Source organism: Sceloporus undulatus, chromosome 1, assembly GCF_019175285.1.
Source record: "Sceloporus undulatus isolate JIND9_A2432 ecotype Alabama chromosome 1, SceUnd_v1.1, whole genome shotgun sequence".
Lineage (NCBI taxonomy): Eukaryota > Metazoa > Chordata > Lepidosauria > Squamata > Phrynosomatidae > Sceloporus > Sceloporus undulatus.
The window spans coordinates 6,177,374-6,197,717 of record NC_056522.1 but is presented as its reverse complement, the minus strand read 5'-3'; the positions used below and the strand labels follow the sequence as shown (position 1 = coordinate 6,197,717).

Genomic DNA, 20,344 nt, shown 5'->3' with positions numbered 1-20,344 from the left:
AAAGCAGGAGGAATCTGTGCAAGAGGAAGAAGAAGCAAAAGACAAAATAGTAGAAGAAGAAAAAGAGGGAGAGGAAGAAGAAGAAGAAAAACAAGAGGGGGGAGAAAAAGTGGCTCATGAGGATAATAATGAGGAAGTAGAAGACGAAAGTGAAGTACAAAAAGAAAGGAATGAAGAAGAGAAAAATGCAGATAAAGCACAAGAAGAAACACAAAAGGAAGATCAAGAAGCTGAAAAAGAACCCCAAATAGAAGATGAAATGGATGATGCAGCAGTAGAGCCAGACGCAGAGGAAGGAGAGAGCCAAAAAGATGCATCCGAATGTGTAGAAAATGCTGGCGATTTGGGAGGCTCTGAAGCAGAAGCTGCAGGAACAGAAAATGAAGTTGAGGAAGATACTCACGCTAGTGATGGAGAGGAGACTGAGAAGGATGATGCCAAGCCTGAAGAAGAATGTGAAGCTTCTTCAGAAACAGCAGCAGCAGAAGAAGAGGGTGAGAACAAGGAAGGGGATGATGAAGCTGGGGAGAAGGAAGAGGAAGCGGTGGGAGAAGAGAGCAATGAACCTGCTCAGGCTGAAGGAGATGAAGAAGACCCTGCAATAGCTTCAGGAGAAGAAGAAGATGGTGGGGAACCTAGTGAAGCTATAAGGAACCGCCGAAAAGCTTCGGCCATCTCATCCATGGGGAATTGTTCACAGCAATCCCAAAAAGGATCTGAGGATGGGAACGATGGAGAAGATGGTAAGGAAGAGGCTGATATGGACAAAGATGGTAATGCTGGTGAAGAGGCTGAAAGCAACACAGAGAATAAGTCTGCAACTATGTATCCTGACATCGAAGAAGAGGATGAAGAGGAAGAAGATCGAGCATCCTCCCTGGGAAGTGGTGGAAAGGGAGAAGAACCCAAAACTGACGAACATGAAGAGGACAATAGCCAGGCCTCTAAAAAGAAGGATGAGAATTCAGAGGCTATTGATCAAGATGACCTAGACTTTTAGGGGAAACCACACTGAAGATTCTGGGGTCCTTTCGGAGAAACACTCCTATGATGTTAGACTCTTTATATCAACAGAGTATACTGAACTTTTAAAAAAGTATATATCTCAGTATATTTTCCATGTGAATTTTGTGTAAAAGTGAGTGTGCTCCTCTTCTTTTTTTGGAGGATCGGTGCACTTGTAAAGACATAGCAAAATATCTGCAATGGAGATGTCTGCTGTCTTTTGTGGAGAAGTTTCCTCTTGCTTGTCCTTTTGCACTGGACCTTCCCATATCTTGTGGATCTTTTGACATGGAACATATTTGCACTGAATTCAAATTGTCAGTGTTTACATTTGAGTAGTGACTGGTGACATTCACAGAGTTCATCTGTAGTAATCTGTGAGACAGAGTTAGGAAGCTGATGATCGGAAAGATTTTGGCCGCAACCTTGGAGAACTGCTACCAGCCAGAGTAGAACATATTAAATTATATGGACTTAAGAGTCTGACCTGATATAATAATTGAAAATTTGCATTCATTCCAGCTGCACTCCTGAACACACTCTAGTAACTAGAGAGTAAGTCCTGTTGCATTTAGTGGAACTTACTTCTGAGTAAACATATTTCAGACTGTGCTGTCAATGTGATATCTTTCAATGTATCTATCTGTTTTCTTTTTAATTTTCTTTTTATGCACACACAGAGAGAACTGAAGCCAAAACCCAGGTGAGTTACAGACCGCCATAAGGGACGTCCTTAGGATGTCCCATTTTGAAAAAGGGGCGTCTCTTCCAGATGCCCCTACACCTATTACGGACAGAGTCCGTAACAAATGGCGGTGGCCTTTCCACACGGCCGCCACCATATTGACGTAGCGGACGCTGTGCGTCTGCATGTCGCACCCTGGAAGTGATGCCGCGAGTGCGCAACTAGCGCCTCACGACATCTTTTCCGGGGCCCAGGAAGGAGCACAATTTCCACACTCCTTCCTCGGAGCGTCCGGGAGCTGCGCGGTTTGGCCGCTGCAGCTCCCAGACGCTGCAAGCGGCGGCGGCGGGAGACCGCTGCAATCCAGCGGTATGTAACACGCCCAAGTCTTTCATACTTTAGACATATGATGAAGTGACATGGCTTATTAGAAAATATAAGTCTTGGTAAATTTGAAGGGAGTAGGAAAAGAGGAAGAGCACAATTAGAAGTGAATTAATTCAATCAAGGAAGCTACAGCCTTTACTTTGCAAGAATAACTGTGTGCCATGGAAGGTCTCTCATTCATAGGTTGTCATAAGTTGAAGTTGGCCTGGTGACAATTGACAATAAACTCCAGATGGGACTAGCAATAGGATCACAAAGAAAATAAAAAATGTTGATCAACTAGAATGTGTCCATTGGAGTGCAGCAAACATTTTAGAGGGTCTGGAGAAACCATGTCCTATGAGGAAAGATCTCGATACCCTTACTTTGGAGAAGAGGTAAAATCACAGCCTTCTGTATATATTTTGAATGCTATCACATAGATCAGTGATTCCCAAATTCTGGCTTTCCAGATGTTTTGGACTTCAGCTCCCAGAAGCCTTAGCCATCTTGCCAAATGGTCTGGAATCCTGGGAGCTGAAGTCCAAAACACCTGGAAAGCCAGAGTTTGAGAATCACTGACATAGATGATGGGCAGAGTTGTTTTCTTTTGTTCCAGTGAGTCAGGTCAAAACGAGCGGATTGAAAGTACTGTATAAGAAAAGGGATCTTCATTAAATGTTCAGAAGAACTTTGTGATGGTACAGGTTGTGTCTCCCTTCTCTAAAATGCTTGGGACCAGAAGTGTTTTGGGTTTTGAATTGTTTTGCATTTTGGAATGTATGTATATACATAATGAGATATCTTGGAGATGGAATCCAAATCTAAACAAGAAATTCATTTATGGCCTGAAACAGACAGACAAGAAAGAGCGGCTTCCAACCAATCTGGGGGCATGGCATGCAGATGGCGCACACCCCTAAATCGGCTGGAAGCCACACCAAGGCCACCTAAGACAACCAAAAACCTGGCCACAAAAGCAGCGGGGGGGGGGGGGAATGCTCCTTGCCAGCAGTCCATTCCAAACTACAACAGCAGCCAGCCTCAGGACTGTGGCATCCGGTCACTGTGGTCCCGTGCCAATTGAGGCTCACTTGCGGCTGGAGTGGTCAGAGGCCACTCCAAGCCACTCAACCTTCTACACATAGCCTGAAGGTAATTTTATACACTCATCCCTCCATATTTGCGGCTTTGACATTTGCGGATTTGATTATTCATGGATTTGATTTATATGTTCTCTCTAGAAATACCTAGGTTCTCCAGTGCAACTCTGTGGTCAACTTTAACTAAAAGTTGCACTGAAAGACCTAGAGATTCCTAGAGAGAATACTCTACTAGGCATTTGTAGCTCCTCCAGTGCAGTTCTATGGTCAGTGTATTCTTTTAGATTGTAAGCCTGAGGGCAGGGAACCGTCTGACTAAAAAATTGATGTACAGCGCTGTGTAAACTTACAGCGCTTTATAAATAAAGGTTAATAATAATAATAATAATAATAATAATAATAATAATAATGTATGTTGGACATTGACCACAGAGCTGCACTGGAGGACCTAGAGATTCCTAGAAAGGTTTCATCACAAGTACAACCATGGTGTTTTGGTTATTTGCGGTTTTTCCATATTCTTGGTGGTCTCATGCCCCTAACCCTAGCAAACATGGAGGGACAAGTGTAAAATATATGAAAGTATCATGTGCATGAAAGAAGATTTGTGAACACTGAACCATCAGACAGCAAAGGTATTACAACCTCAGCCACTTGTGAAATTTTTTGGAGCATTCCAATAAGGGATATTGAACATGTATATTCCTCTCTTCAGAAGGTGACTGTTCTCTTTGATTTAGAGGTTTTTAAGAAAAAGAAGTTGAATGGCCCATGTCTCAGGGATGCCATGGCTTTCCTGCATTATCAAAGAGTTGGACTAGGTAACCTTGAGGTATCTTCCAACTTTAGGGGGTCTACGTCTCATTAAGGTGTGTAGAAGCATAAAATTGTACAGACATTTCCACCAGAGATATGAAGTGGCAAATGAAGGCTGGCACATCTCAGTGAGAACTAAGCCTGCGAGTGAATGTTTGTTTTGTGTCAAGGATGACAGTTCGAAAGAGTCCTTGCCCCAGAGCATTTACATTAGACTGACATATCGGGGGTACAGAAAGAGGCAAAGGTTTGGAGAATGAGTGGTGGAATTTCCTGAGACCTGTGGGAGTGAAAATATATTTATACTGGGATCCTTCCCCAAAAACGGGGGCTCAGGTTTTGTTGCCCAGACGCGCAATAGGCTGTGTGACATGTTGGTATCATTAGACTGAATGTCCACCAATCACACACTTGCTGATAAGGCATAGCCAGCTGTTCAAAGCTGTTCATGTAAATTAATTTAGACAATTTAAAACAATAATAATTCCAAAAAAGCAAACACAAGTCAAGTTTATTCTGCATCAACCAACCAGACCTTTGAATACAGTGTCTCCTTCCCATCTACAGGGGTTTGTTTTCAGGGCTCCTGCAGATGGGAAAAAACATGGACAATCACAACCCATAGTATTCAATGGGCGGCGATGTATATGTGTTTGTATCAGCACATCCATTTGCACACACTGCCACTGAATAATATGGAGCATGGTGAGTTGTGGACGGTCCAGTCCATGGATTGCTAGCATCCACAGGATTGTTGTACAACCTTGAAAAACTCCAATCTCATATTTACACATAATTAAGATAAAATAGTTGAATTGTTAATAAAAACATACCAAATAGGTCTGAGATTATATCTTGTCCCCTAGATAGTTGTCTCTTTATTAGGGCTAATTTAGCATAGTTGGCCATTCAGTAAGACACATAATAGTCAGTTCTTGCTCATAAAAATGTCAGGTTTTGAAAAAGGAATAGCCTTTCTAGTATGAATAATAAGAGGGTCAATGTATTGAGTTCTTAAATCTAAATGAAAAGACCATTCCAGAAAAAACATACAAAGGGGTGCTGAAAAGTTCTAAGCCTGAACAAGAAGGGATTGACCTAGTCCTAGAACCATGAAAATTACATACTATGTCACATTTTTGTCCTAAAGTTTGATGCACTTGGCACAATGTTTCTGAAGTTTCTGAAGTGTCTGTTCGCTGAAATACTGTTCTGCTGCTGCTATCACCTCTGAATCATACAAAAAAATCTTTTTAAGGTTTGGAAACAGAGCAAGATCAAGGGAATAGGCTGGGTGGTCTATGCACTCAAACCCCAAATTATTCAATACATCCATTGTTTTGCCAGCCCTGTGAGCAAGAGCATTGTCCTGCAAAAAGAAAATGCCTTTCTGCAACTATCTTCATCGGTTTTCCTTCAATGCCTCCTTTAATCGGCACAGTGAGTCAGAATAACAATAGCAATAGCAAGTACATTTCTGTACCACTTATCAGTGAACTCAACACTCTCTAAGTGCTTTACAATTTGTAGGCCAATTGCCTGAAACAAGCTGGGTACTCATTTTACTGACCTACAAAATGATGGAAGGCTGAGTCAACCTTGGAGCCCTGGGATCGAACTCACAACCTTGTGGCTGCAGTACAGTGGTACCCCGGGTTACGAAATTAATTCGTTCCGCGGTTAATTTCGTAACCCGAAATACCTTCGTAAGCCGAATTCCCATAGGCGCTAATGGAAAAATAGCTCTCTGCTGCCCTCCGGTGGCGGAAAATAGCGCCGCGGTTTTTTCGTAACCCGAAGAAACCTTCGTAAGCCGAAGCAATAAATCCCTATGGGATTTTTTCGTATCCCGAAAAATTCGTAACCCGGCGCATTCGTATCCCGGGGTACCACTGTACCAGCATTTAACCACTGCATTAACTGTTTGACTCTTCTGAAGATAGTCAGTTACTAAAATCCCTTCCTTATCCCAAAAAACTGTGACCTGAGGTTTCCTGCTGAACATTTTGTCCTGAATTTCTTCAACCATGGAGAATCAGAGTGTTGTCACTGCAAGGACTGTTGTTTTATCTCTGTGTCATAGTGACGCAACTATGTTTCATCAACAGTGATAAGTTATTGCAAAAAAGTTATCACTAGATCACTCAAAATGCTGCAAAATGAACTTGGTGATATCCATTCAATTTCGTTTCTGGGCAGCATTCAAACATTTTAGCACCCACTTGGCTGACAGTTTCTGCATAGCCATGGATTATAAGCTCAATGCTTTCCTGGGATATCTCTAATGTCTCAGTAATTGTTTTCACTGAGATTTGCTGACCTGCCAACATCAAGTCATCAACAATTTCAGGAGCTAATGCTGTTGAAGACTTCCTTGCTGCATCTCCCGCTTCAAAATCTCCATTCTGAAAGTTGGTACACCACTTCTTCGCAGTTAAATATAGCAGACACTTTTTACTCAATGTTTGCATCATAAGCTCATGGATTTCCTTTGGAGTTTTATTCTGCAGGAACAGAAACGTCATGATGACTGAGAGTTCAGGACTTGAAAAATGCCCTACTTTTTGTTGACATGGTTTGATCAATGATCTCAAAAAGGTAAAAATAAAAAATCCAGAAGTCAGAGCTATGATCCTGCAAATTGACAACTGACAATACAAAAGAGCTACAGTGACAAAATTATGCTCAGATTTTGGGAATTGTGTCAGGCCACAAACTTTTCAGCACCTCCTCATAAATCCTCTGATTTCTGAAGCTATTTGAGCATGGTCTATCTATACTAGGTATATTATCATAGCACCCTTCCTTTGATTTACATTGCAATGAAAGTATTCAATCAACACTTAGGCGCGGTACAGATGGGGCTAATGTGCCGTGCTCATGCCATGTTAGGGTTACGGGACCACACAGCAACCACAGAGTTCCTAACATTAGCATGTACTGGTCCTCACGTCATGTCACGCCAGTTACATTGTGAGCACTCCATTGGTGCACTCAGACGTTACCTGGCACAGCAGAAAAAGAACCCGCTTTTTGCGGGTTCTTTTTCCTGTGGAGGTAAGCCACGCAGTTTGGCGACTGCGGATTCCCCCCACAGGAAAAAAGACCGCCACCAGCCCAGAGATTTTCACATATATGTACCAGGCCTTTGTTAAAAGGGGTCTTAAGGTTCTGTAGGCAAGAATATAAACAAAGTGAACACATCTTAAACTGACTGTTGAAACAACTTAAAAACCAGGTACATTTACATTTTGGAAAAGATGAACAAAGTCCCAAAGGTTTTAAGAAAAAACAACATTTTAACTTGGTGCCAGAATGAAACCAGAGATGGCACCACTCAAGGCTCCAAGGGGAGGGCATTCCCCAACTAGGGTGCCACTGCAGAGAAGACTTTCTTCCATGTCCTCCCACAATGGACTAGATTCTATTGTTTAGTCCAAACTAGAATATCCCCAGAGAATCAATTAGTGGGTGGCAAATCATCAAATCAGTAAATCCCATTGGTTTAAAGGGTCTGTTCCAGTTCAGACTAATAAAATGATTCAGGCCAGGGTATAGCTCTCACTAGTAGGATGCTGAGGATAGCCTTAATCACAGTGCTGAGCCTACTTGTAGGGTGAGTTTCAGCACCTTGGATAGCTCCTTTAAAGTTCAGACTCTGGGTGCATCTACACTATAGAAATCATGCAGTTTAACACCACTTTAAGTGTTGTAGCTCCATTTTATGGAACCTTGTTATTTGTAGTTTTGCAAAGCTGTCTCTGTCAAAGAGGGATGGTACCTCATCAAGCTACAAAGCCTAGGTTTTTCTAGGATGAAGCCATAGCAGTTAAAGTGGCGTCAAACGACATTATTTTTACAGTGTAGATGCCCCTTAAAATCCAGAACAAATTCATTGCCTCACTCACATTGGTGCCATGGCCTTCCACCATTCATTGCACAAGTTTACATCTCTTTTGATTCAATCATGGAAGCGATAGCCCCAGTTTTGCACAACCTGAGGTGATGACCAGGACTTTGGGAACCTTCTCATTTGTAAAGTTGCCATAACTGAAAAGTAGTCTTGTTGTTGTTGTTGTGTCTCCAAGTCATTTTTTACTTATGGTGACCCAAAGGGGAATCTGAGTTTGCAAGACCTAAGACAATGGCCAGGGCTTTGGGAGGTTTCTCATTCATAGAGTCGCCATAACTCAAAAGTCTCCCAATGTCCAATAACAACATATCTTTTAGGCATTGTAGTTTGCTTGAACGTCACATTCAAGAAATGTGTTCAGGTTCAGGTTCTGTTTGGTTTTAAGATACAAATTTGGTTGGTTTGTGTGTTTATTTTTTGAATTTAAAAAAGAAACAAAAAGAAAAGGGTTCAGGGAAGAGCAACAAAGATGATAAGTGGTAGCGAGAACAAAATATAAGAGGAGAGGTTAAAAGAGCTGGGCATATTCAATGTGGTAAAGAGAAAACTGAGAGGTGGCACTCTTCAAATGCCCTGAAGGCTGCACCAGAGAGGAGGGATCAGATGTGTTGTCTGATGCCCCAAGGGTAGGTATCAGGTCTAATGGTTTTAAATTATATGAGGGTTAATTTCAATTGAATAATAGGAGAATTTTTTGACAGTGAAAGCACTTTGGCAATGGAATCAATTGTCTAGAAAGTGGAGAGGTCTCCTTCTCTAGACATCTTCAACAAGAGGCTGGACAGCTACCTGCTAGGGATGCTTGAGCTCAATGATTCCTAAACTTTGCTCTTCCAGGTGTTTTAGACCTCAGTTCCCAGAAGCCCAAGCCCAACTTGACCAACAGTCACAAATCCTGGATCTGAAGTCCAAAACAACAGGAGAAGCAAAGTTTGGGAACCAATGACTCCAGATCCTGCACTGAGCAAGGGATTGGACCCAATTGCCAAAAGAGCCCCTTCCAACTTTGTGATTCTATTCTGTGATTCTATGGTCAGATTGTTACAAGTTTGTAGAATGGATTATGAATCATTCCCTAGACAAGATCCCTTTTGTTTCAGGATGTTTCAGGAAGATACCTCTTTCCCACTGGGGTATTCTGGCTCACAAGAGGAAACGGTTGAGCGTGAGGAAAAGGAAGGATTTTTCTACTGCACTACTGTATAAAGAATGTCTACTTTAATGGGTACCCCAGAAGAAGTCTAAGGATGGAATTCTGTGGGTTGGTCCCAACTACAGTAGACCCCTTGAATAATGGGTTGAATGGTGAATCAACACAGAGGTAATCCCATTGATTCAATGGGTCTCCTCTTGTCAGGATTAACCATGAGTTGGGGGCTTATCTTTTCAAACATAGTGACCTGTATTTTTTATGCAATAGATATTTAAATTGTCTTGTTCTAAATGTGTTTCAATGTAAATGAAATGTGTCAAATGGAAAAATGGAAGGATGTGATTTGAAAATAAAAGAAACTTGCTTTGTTTATCTGTGATTTCTTTTCTTTTTCCTCCCTTGTGCTCCATCTTCCCAGATGAGTAAAAAATGTGGGTCTTTGTTGTGGAAAAAGAAAGTATTCCATGTGGGGTTTTTCCCCTTCAGTGAAGGATCCATTGGTCTAGATTCCATACATTGATCTGAAAAAACCTCCTCCAATGTGCCTCTTTCTAACTAGTCTGCAAGTCCTATCACCCCCAGTTCACTTGAGGGTGATAGATGTCGCAACACAACCTGTTTCAAGAGTTGACCAACAGTGACCAATGATCCAGCTCAGAGCTCTAGAGGAGAAGACAGAGTTGGGTGCAAAGAAAATCCACGTTCTCCACTCCCAACTCTATTTTTATTCAGCCCTTGCTAATTCACTCGCCACAGGCTTCTAATTCTCAATGTTTAAACTGGCTGGGTCTAATTTTAGCTGCCACCCATGCATTGGGATCTGAACTTTCACACTGTGTGAGCTGCTTCTGTAGATCAGCCAGGAAATGCTAAGCTTTCTAATCTAGGACTCTGCTTCTTGCATAAGGGCCTTCCCACTGTGAAGGGTTACATGCAGCGATATTGATAGCAGGGATGTGGGCAAGAGGACCCTTGGCACCCAGGAACAACACCTTCCTTCCTTCCTTCCTTCCTTCCTTCCTTCCTTCCTTCCTTCCTTCCTTCTCAAGAGGAACCTAAAATGGATGCATTTGTTTCCCTAAATTTTTTTTAAAAGCATTTCTTTCTCTAAATAAAGAAATGAATTTTTTCCCCTAAATAATGTTGGATCCTTGATTCACCAAGCCTAGTCTTCTAATTTCTCCTAGCTTTACAGGGGAAAGAAAGTCCCCTTCATTTTCTCTCCTTACCACTCCCAAGATAGCATGCTATCTCCATGTTGTTGTTGTTGTTGTTGTTGTTGTTGTTGTGTGCCTTCAGGTCATTTCCAACTTATGAACCTATCATGGGGTTTTCTTGGCAAGTTCCTTCAGAGTGGGTTTGCCATTGCCATCCTCTGAGGCTGAGAGAGTGTGATTTGCCCAAGGACACCCAGTGGGTTTACACTGCTGAGCTGGGGTTCGAACCCTAGTCTCTAGAGTCATAGTCCAACACAGTGGTCCATATCTCATGCAGTACCTGCAGGATCCTTCAGTATATGGCAGCTAAGCAGGGCCAGCTCTTGTTAGTATTTGTATGGGAGATTGCCAACGCATGTCAGGTGCTTTAGGCTATATTTTTAACTGTTCTAAATTAATATTGTTAAGAGCATTGTTTAATGCTTTTTGTAAAAAAAATTGTATTCAGGTTTTTTAGCAATTTTATTTTAACATTCTTTGTACACCATTCTGAGTCTCATAAGGGGACAGAGCAGGATAAAAACAAGACAAATAATAAATAACCAATTGTGTATGATCCCTTGAAACTAAGCTGCACTTCATGGGAGTCGAGGCCCTACAAGATACCAGCCCTTCAGAGGAGGACATGTGGCAGAAACACAACTGTCTCTGTGGTCATAATAATCTGAAACTGTGCTAATTGACTCCCGAGAGAGAAGGCATAGAAAGCTACTCGGAGGAAGAATTGCTGAACCAGAACTTTAGCTGGGGTTCCCTGGAGACCACAGCTGCTTCTCTCTGGAATAATAGTATCAAACCACATCAAACTAGAAACACATCTTTTCCCAAGAAGAATAAAATGCTTCCTGTATAATTTGGCTGAGCCACACTAGGTAGGTTTAGTCTTTAGGGTGGCTAGGGTAACATTTTGTGTCTTGGTCAAGGACCATCAGACTTTTGCATCAATGAGCATCCAGCTTTTGCACTAGTCAAAAATGTGCATCCCCTTCTGCAAGGGAATTTACACATGAGTATGAAACCCACTGGGCGACCTTGGGCAATTCACATGTTCTCGGCCTCAGGGGAAGGCAATGGCAAACCTCCTCTGAACAAATCCTGCCAAGAAAACCCCATGATAGTTTTGCCTTAGTGTTGGCATAAGTTGGAAATGACTTGGAGGCAAACAACAACAATACCAAATTGTACAACCCAGGAAATGCAGAGTTGTATGATCCAAGACAGCAGTAGGGCTAGCGTAGTAGTTTAAGTGTTGGACTATGACACTGGAGACCAGGGTTGGTTCCTCGCTGAGTCATGAAACCCAGTGGGTGACCTTGGGCATGTTACACTCTCTCAACCTCAGAAGGTGGTAATGGCAAACCCCCTCTGAAGAAATCTGCCAAGAAAACCCTGTGATTAGGGTCGCCATAAGTCAGAAACATCTTTAAGGCACACAGCAGCAACAACAACAACGTTGCCAGTGCTTGTTTTTATTTTACCCTCACTTTACACTATTATTCAAGGGAAGCATTGAGATGCAGTTTGGTTGGTTGCCATCAGTGCCACAATATCCCAAGAAAAGACAACATGGGATTTTACAAGTGAGAAATACCGAGTTGTACGATCCAACGGAGAAATATAAGGTGTTACACTTAAGCAGAAGAACTGAAATGCACAGATAGAGGATGGGTGACACTTGACTTGAACACAGTGCATGTGAAAGGGGTCTAGGAGTCAGACTACAAGCTGAACATGAGCTAACAGTGTTCTGCAGCAGTTAAAAATCCAATGTGATTCTAGGTTTCATCAACAGAAGTGTAGTGTCTAGATCAATGAAAGTAATAGTACCACCCTATTATACTTTTGTCAGGCCTCACTGGAAAACTGCATCCAGTTCTGGGCACCACAATTCAAAAGGGGTGTTGAGAAGCTGGAGCACGTCCAGAGGAAGACAACCAAAATGATGAAGGGTCTGGAAACCACCAAACCCTAAGAGTAGCAATTTAGAGAGCTGGGTATGTTTAGCCTGGGGAAGAGAAGATTAAGAGGGGACATTACAGCCTGTTTAAATATTTGAAAGAGTGTCATATTGAAAAAGAAGCAAGCCTGTTTTCTGCTGCTCCAGAAACCTGGAAATGGAGCAATGGATGCAAACTATAGGAAAAGAGATTCAACCTAAACATTAGGAGGCACTTCCTGATGGTAAGAACTGTTTGACAGTGCGATACATTGCCTTGGAAAGCAGTGGAATCTCCTTTTTTGGAGGTTTTAAATGGAGGCTGGATGGCAATCTATTTGGAAGGCTTTGATTTTGTTTTCCCACATGGCAGAAAGGGGTTGGACTGGATTGCCTTTGAGGTCTCTTCTAACTTTAGGATTCAATGATTCTCTGAGGCACCAAGCCAAAGCAAGAGCAGAAGCAGGAGGCAAGCAGAGGCCACAGATCAGCTGTAATGGCAAGGCTTCACTTTGATGTATGGTACCAGAGGTGTTATTAATGGTGTGCCCATGCTTACCTTTAAAAATCTTCCAGTGGATTATTTATTATGTCACAGCTATAATTCTATGATCTATAGATGAGGAGGAATATCTGCTCAGAATTTCCACTGTAGATGGCGAGAGGAGTTATTGGTAGCCACAGAGCCACCTTAATTAAGGACTTAATCCATATTTTGTGTGTGCATAGTCCCTTCCACACACCGCAACCCAAAAGATACTTACTTATGAGCAGTCTTTCTAGCTTTAGTGAGAGAAATCCAGTCAGCACTGCAGTTCAGTTGGATGTGACTACAGCTCCCACCCTCCTCTGACATGCTGTTTGGGGACAATGGGGTTTGAAGTCCAACCCACTGTAGCATGCCAGTTAAGGGGTGGTTCATGTATACAGTTCAATGCACAAATCCTGAAAAATACATTATTGCTGAGAGGTACTATGATGCAGTGGTTTGAGTGATGAACTAGGTCTTTGGTGAACTCAGCTATGGAAAGCGATAGGCTGGCTTTGGGCATGTCACATTCTCTCGGGAAGTATGTTGAGGGAAGTAGAGGAAAAGGAAGATCACATGCCAGATGGAATTCTTTGAATTGCAAATGGACATTACATTTTCTTGACTTTGAATATCTACCAGTGACCACATGGCCAAAAAGGTGGAGGTGCCAGCCTGCAGATAGCCCTCCCTACCATCTGAACTAAGAACAGAAATAGAAAATGCAGGCCTATGATTAACATCTTCAATTTCCTTCTCCTGTCTGCCCGATGAAGAAGCCAGTGTGGCTTCAAAAGCTTGCAACATGTAATTGTGTATTTTGGTTGGTCCAAAAAAGGTATACTTACTTGCACACTCCAGATGGACAGACTCAGTCAAGGAAGCCATGGCCCTGGGTTTGTAAGACCTGAGAAGGGCTGTTGAAGATAGGCTGACTTGGAGGACTCTCATGTATAAGTTTGTCGTTAAGTCAAAGTTGATCTGAAGGCAGCTAAAAGCAGCAGCTGGTGGTGGCCTCCATGTCAATGAAGTAGGTGAATCTAATTTGGAGTTTGATCTAAACAATATCCAACATATTGAAATGATTGCGGATAAGGCAGCACCATCACTAGGGGTTGCAGGGGATTTGGGCTGCACCAGGTGATACTCTAAGGCAGAGTGACACCACTGTTCTCCAAACATCTGTCTCTTAGAAGAAACAGACCATGTACAACAGAAGACAAAATGAAGCATGATTCCCCGCAGTTTTCTGAAAATACAGAGTACAGTTCTACAAGCCATGGGGTGATACTGAACTTAGAAACCAACAAGGCATTACTTTTAACATACATTGAGCAGGCACATCTATTCTTGTTTCTTATCAAAGAGGAGGAACCCAATCTGGATCAAAATCTTAGTATAGGGGTAAAGATGATTAAGACAAACACTCTCCAAGGCCATCTCTACCAGAACGAGGAATGTTAGATGGATTTGAAGTGGAATGCAAACACAGGCAGGGAGGACACATCCTCTGTTGGCTATCAGCCATGATAGATAAATGGAGCTTCCATGTTCAAAAGCAATCTACATGTCAAACTACATTATTTCTGAAATGCAGATGCAACTTAAGAAACAAGATGTTATTAGATGTACCAGAGTTTTGAAATAATGGCCAGCATACTTTTCAGTATTTGTTATTTTGTAAGCTAGATTTAAGAAAGCCAGTGTGGTGTGGTGCTTCGAGAACTAGACTATGACTCTGAAGAAAAGAGCAAATCGCTGTTTGGCCATGTAAACCCACTGGGTGACCTTGGGCAAGTTACACTCTCTCAGCCTCAGAGGATGGGAATGGAAAACCGCCTCTGAAGAAAATTGCCAAGAAAACCCCTTGACAGGGTCGCCACAAGCTGGAAATGACTTGAAGGCATACAATAACAACAAGGCTAGATTTATGGCCTCATAAAATTTTGCTATTTACATTAACTATTGTCTCCCTTTGCCACAATCACAAATGCCCCATAAAACCCACCTTATAAGTCAGGCAGCCACACCAACCAAAAGAGTTCTCTGTTGAAGGATGATGCATTCAGCCTCTTCCCACTAGTTAGCTGCAGCATGACATGCAATTCCAACAGGATCCTGCAAGGGACACAGCTCCTGTTTGTTGCACAATGTCTTGCTGGTGGGAGAGAGATGGACATGTCATCCTCCAACACCCTACTCACCAGCACTGCAGTACTCCTTTGCTTAATGAGTCTGAATGGCTTTTAAGGTACCACTGTTAGATCAGAATAAGAAAACAAACTCATTTGAGATGTGGTGCTGGTGAAGAGCACTGAAAATACCATGGATGGCCAAAAAGACAAACAAATAGGTCCTAAAACACATAGCAATAGCATTTTCATGTCTATACCACTAATCAGTGAACTCAGCACTCTCTAAGCAGTTTACAATCTGTAAGCCAATTGTCCCCAATGAGTTGGGTATTCAGTTTACCAACCTATGAAAGGATGGAAGGCTGAGTCAACCTTGGAGCCCTGGCTTTGAACTCACAACCTTGTGGCTACAGGACCAGCATTTAACCACTGTGACACCAGGGCCCCTTATATAGATCTAGCCTGAAATCTCCCTGGAAGCCAAGGCCCGGTACAGACCAGCGCCATAGCACGTCCTGGCAATGTGCTAGGGTTGCCTCGGGGCATCTCTTACAGACACCCCGCAACCCTAGCACATCTTCCATGTGTCAAAATGGCGGCACCCTGTACAGATGGGCACCACCATTTTGACGTGATGGACGCCTAGCATCCGCACATTGCAGCGCCATAATAATGTCACAAGTGTGCCATTGGTGCACTGCGGTGTCATTATGGTGCTGCAAGAAGAACCTGCTTTTGGGGAGTTCTTTTTGTTCCGAAGTCTGGAGGCTGCGGCTTCCCCACAGAGCAAAACCAGGCACCGGCAGACCTCCCTTTTTGGGTGGTCTGTACCAGGCCCAAGATGATCAAATTGAGGCTGTTGTATCTTGGCCATATCATGAGACGGCACAACTCATTAGAAAAGACAATAATGCTAGGAAAAGTCAAGGGAAGTAGAAAGAGAGGAAAACCACACTCTAAATGGCTAGTCAAGGAAGGACCTTCAATCAAGAAGTGGAAGGTACGGGGGCTTGGAGATGTCTCATCCACAAGGTCACCATGAACTGGGGCTGACCTGAGGACAGTTAACAGCAACAATAAAAAATCATAGTTATCACATTGTAGCTACGTCCCCCATGTAGATATTGGCCATTAATAGGAGGGAATAGAACTCAGAATCCCCAAAAAGTACTGCATGCAACATGTTCTCCCTGTGTTTAACTTTCTTCCTCCTTGTCCTCCTAATCGTTAGACCTCTAATCCCACAGCATTGCTGATAACTGTGTGCGTCTACAAAACCGACTCTCTGCTTTTCCATGCAGTTTTTCCTGGTCAATACGTCAAAGCAAAAACCATCCCCGCATCATTTTTCACTTTCCTCCTCAGTCGGAGGATCGACTGGGGATGATATAATGTTCCCCATAACCTGTCTGTCCAGAGAGACTCCTTTCTCACTCAATAGAATGTCACCGTGAAGCCCTGATGGATTGTTCTCTGGCGAGATTTCATACATCTTTGCACTTCCAAAGAGCAGCCTGACAAGCATAATTGGTGTCGCTCGGTCCAGTGCATAAAGGAGTTCAGTGGAATTGGCCTCAATTACCTGTGGAGAAGGTTAACAGTCTGTAGCTGGAATCCTATTGCTGTTTTTGTTAACTGCTTTTGAATCAACTTTGGCTCATGGTGACCTTGTGGATGAGACATCTCCAAGACCCCCGATCCTCTACCTCTCTGCTCAGGTCCTGCAGGCTCAGGCCTGGGGCCTCCTTGGTTGGGTTTGTGACATGTGGTTTTCCTCTCTTCCCACTTTTCCTAGCATTACTGCTTTTCCTAATGATTCATGCCTTCTCATGATGTGGCCAGAGTATGACAGCCTCCATTTAGTCATCTTGGCTTCCAGGGAGAGTTCAGATTTGATACGTTGCAGGACCCATTTGTTTGTCTGTTTAGCCAACCAGTGTATCCTTTCTTTCCCATCCAGCTCTCACCTCAGTACACAGTAATGGGAAATGCTATGGCTTGGGCAATCCTGACCTTAGTGCTCAGTTTGATATCTTTGCACTTTAGCATTAAACTATCACTGTTTGGTGAATTATGAATAATAGTCTTAGATTTACAACAACATCCAAAATCCACAAAACAGTAATCCTTTATTAAAGGCAAAGGTAAAGGTAGTCCCTTGACATGAACGTCTAGTTGTAACTGACTGCAAGAGAGCAGTGCTCATCTCCATTACTAAGCCAAAGAGCCAGCGTTGTCTGAAGACAAATCTGGGGGTCATGTGGCCAGTATGACTGCACCAAATGCTGTTACCTTCCTATTGAAGTGGTACCTATTTATCTGCTTGCATTTGCATGCTTTCGAACTGCTAGGTTGGCAGATGCTGGGACTAGAGACAAGAGCTCATCCGATCATGAGGCACTTGAGCCTCGAGCTGCCAATCCTCTGATCTTCCGATCGTCAGAACTGGTGTCAACCACTAAACCACTTCATCTGTAATACCTTTATTAGGCCAACCAACAGTGTACAAAATACATGTTGCAAGTTTTCAAAGCTCCACTGGCTCCACAGGTAAAGGTGTTAAAAATCATACAAATCATAAAAGATGGTGATGTTAGAGTCACGTGCCTACATTTTGCCAAGATGTTGTAGTTGTTGTAGGACATGGATTTTGGAGGACAGTGTCGATCCCTTAGGCCATTCTTAGCTACATTTGTATAGTTATGAATACAATATAGGATCTTGAGCAAAACAACTAATCCATGGGTTGTCGCTGCAGGTATTGTGTGCCTTCAAGTTGTACCTAACTTATAGGGACTTTAAGGCAACCCTATCATGGGATTTTCTTGGCTATTATTATTATAATATTTATTTTTATTTTTGCTCTGCTCTTTCCCAAAATTGGGATTCAAAGCGGCCTACAGGCTAAAAAAAACCAACCCTACAAAAGTGACAATCCAAATGGAATTAAACTATTACAATACTAAAACAGATCATTTGTTTAAAAACAGGATATTATGAAAAAAGATAAAAGCACTTAAAACTTACCTGGCAGGGGAGATACCATGATCATGAAGGTGGCTTTCTCAGGGTGAGGCTCGTCCATTGCTCTCTGTGCTGATTCCTTGCGATTTGCCCAAATGCAGGGAGGTCAAATGCATAATTTGTACAAGATTTGTTCAGAAGAGGTATGCCACTGCCTTCCCCTGAGGCTGAGAGCATGTGACATGCCCAAGATCACTCAGTGGGTTTCATGGCCAAGTGAGGAATGAAACCCTGGTCTTCAGAGTCGTAGGCTAATATTCAACCCACTATGGCATGCCATCCCTTTAAAAGTGTTAAAAGACCCTTCTTTAAATATCTTCAGTTTCAAAAGCCTGTTAGAATGTTTTAAAAAGTCTTTGTCTGCTGATGGAAGGGCAGCAAGGAGGGGACTCTTCTGGTCTCGATGGGAAGGGAGTTTCAGAAGCTGGGGCAGCTACCAAGAAGACCCTATCTCACCTCCCCACTGAAGGGTAGGGCAGGCCCATTGAATCATTGGGAAATTGGCCAGTGAACACTTAAAAAACTGATTCAGTGGGTCTCCTCTGATGGGATATAGGCCTCTGAGAACCACATTTTTGACATGAATTTGTTTGACCCTCAACTTTTTCTGCTCTTTAGAAAGTAATATAAATATGGGGGTGGGGAAAACAATTATGTCCCCAGAGCTTCCAGAGGTGAATTAATTGTTCATCACTTTTTCCTTTGCTGTATTGTTTGTGTTATCAGCCATCCGCATGCATTACACCAGTGTGCAGGAAAATATTTCAGCACCTGGCATTCAACTTGTATCCTGTCTGAAAAGGCTTCAGTCGAACAATTCAGCCGACACCTACAGTACGCTCCTGGGGAGGAAACCTAGAGAAAGCGCACAATTGATGGAAGATGTACTGGACACACTGGGGAATAACACAAATCATGCTACCACTGCAGTCCCATAGATCAATGAGAGGGCAATTGTGTTACTTACAGTGAAAATATTTCTTTTGATCCAATTGCTGGCTTCTGAATTCTCTCCCCCCCCCCCCTTCCTAATCTTCTTATCTTTGTTTTGTGCTGAGTTGCGACTCCATGGCGAGAATCCTATAGGTATCATACACATATGTATGTTCTATTACAAATCATCCTTAGAATCCTAGAGTTGAAAGGGACCACAAAGGTCATCTAATCCAACTCCCCCGCCATGCTGGAATACACAACTAAGGCACTCCTGCAAGATGCTTATCCAATTTCTCTTTAAAGATCTCTAAAGGGGAAGAGTCCACCATCCTCTGAGGCAATCTGTTCTATTGTCAAACAGCTCTCATCGTCAAGAAGTCCTTCCTAATGTTTCGGTGGAATCTCTTTTCTTATCATTTGAAATAACTTGTCTGTAATCTAGTCTCTGGAACAGCAGAAAACAAAGTTGCTCCATTGTCTACATGGCATTCCTTTAACTATTAAAGATGGCTATCATGCCATCTCTTAAGTCTTCTCTTCTCCAAGCTAAATATACCCAACTCCCTAAGTCCTTCTTCACAAGACTTGGCTTCCAGACCTTTCACCATTTTGGTCTCTGAACATGTTCCAGTTTGCAGATTTCTTGAATGTGCTGCCCATAACTGGACACAGTATTGCAGGTGAAGCCTGAACAAACCAGAATAGAGTGCCACCAATACTCTCCTTGACTTGCACACCATGCTCCTTTTGATGCAGCTCAGAATTGTCTTGGCTTTTTTGGCTGCTGCATCACACTGTTGACTCATATTTAGCTTCTGGTCTAGTAAGACCCCTAGATCCTCTTCACATGTGTTGCTTTCAAGCCATGTCACCCCTCCCTTTAGTTGTGCATTTCATTTTTCCTACCTAGATGTAGTAGCTTACCTTTATTACTGTTGAAATAACATTTTGCTAGTCTTGGCCCAGCTCTCCAGTCTGTCAAGATAATTTTGAATTCAGAGCCTTTCCTCTGGTTTATTAGCCACCACCAGCACCACCTCAATTTGGTGTCATCTGTAAATCTGATAAATCATCAGATACACATGCCTTCTGTTCCATCATCTACAGTAACTCATTTATAAAGAACTTGATCAAGGTGTTGAAATGTGGTTCTATTTTTGGGCCATTGTGCAGCAAGCATAGACCAGCAATCGTGTCAGTGACATATGCAAGTCTAACTTGGAGTACTGTAATGCTCTCTACATGAAGTTACCTTTGAAAAGTGCTCAGAAACTTCAGGTGGCCCCAAAAGCTGAAGCCAGATTGATAACTGGAACTGAATACAGGGTGCATACAAATTCCTTGTTACAACAAGTCCATTGGTTACCGGTCCATTTCCAGGCACAATTCAAAGTGCTGGTTTTGACCTATAAAGCCCTATGCAGCTTGAGTCCAGATTATTTGAAGGACTGTGAGGCAGTTGAACTAGGGCTGAGCATTCACCTGCCCCCAGCCCTAGTTCCGCTGCTCGGCTGCCATGATGGCAT

General features: G+C 42.7%; 1 protein-coding gene and 1 pseudogene across 1 annotated transcript in view; both read left to right on the top strand.

Moving 5' to 3' along the window:
• Positions 1-1,011, top strand: part of LOC121919849 (cilia- and flagella-associated protein 251-like) — a 1,389-nt gene extending 378 nt beyond the window's left edge. The window contains exon 2 of the mRNA XM_042446815.1: positions 24-1,011. Within this exon, the coding sequence (XP_042302749.1) occupies positions 24-1,000 (977 nt within the window). The 3' untranslated portion in view covers positions 1,001-1,011. The remainder of the gene's footprint in view (positions 1-23) is intronic.
• Positions 1,012-17,877: 16,866 nt separating this feature from the next.
• On the top strand, positions 17,878-18,022 carry LOC121920061 (annotated as a pseudogene).
• Positions 18,023-20,344: the final 2,322 nt, after the last annotated feature.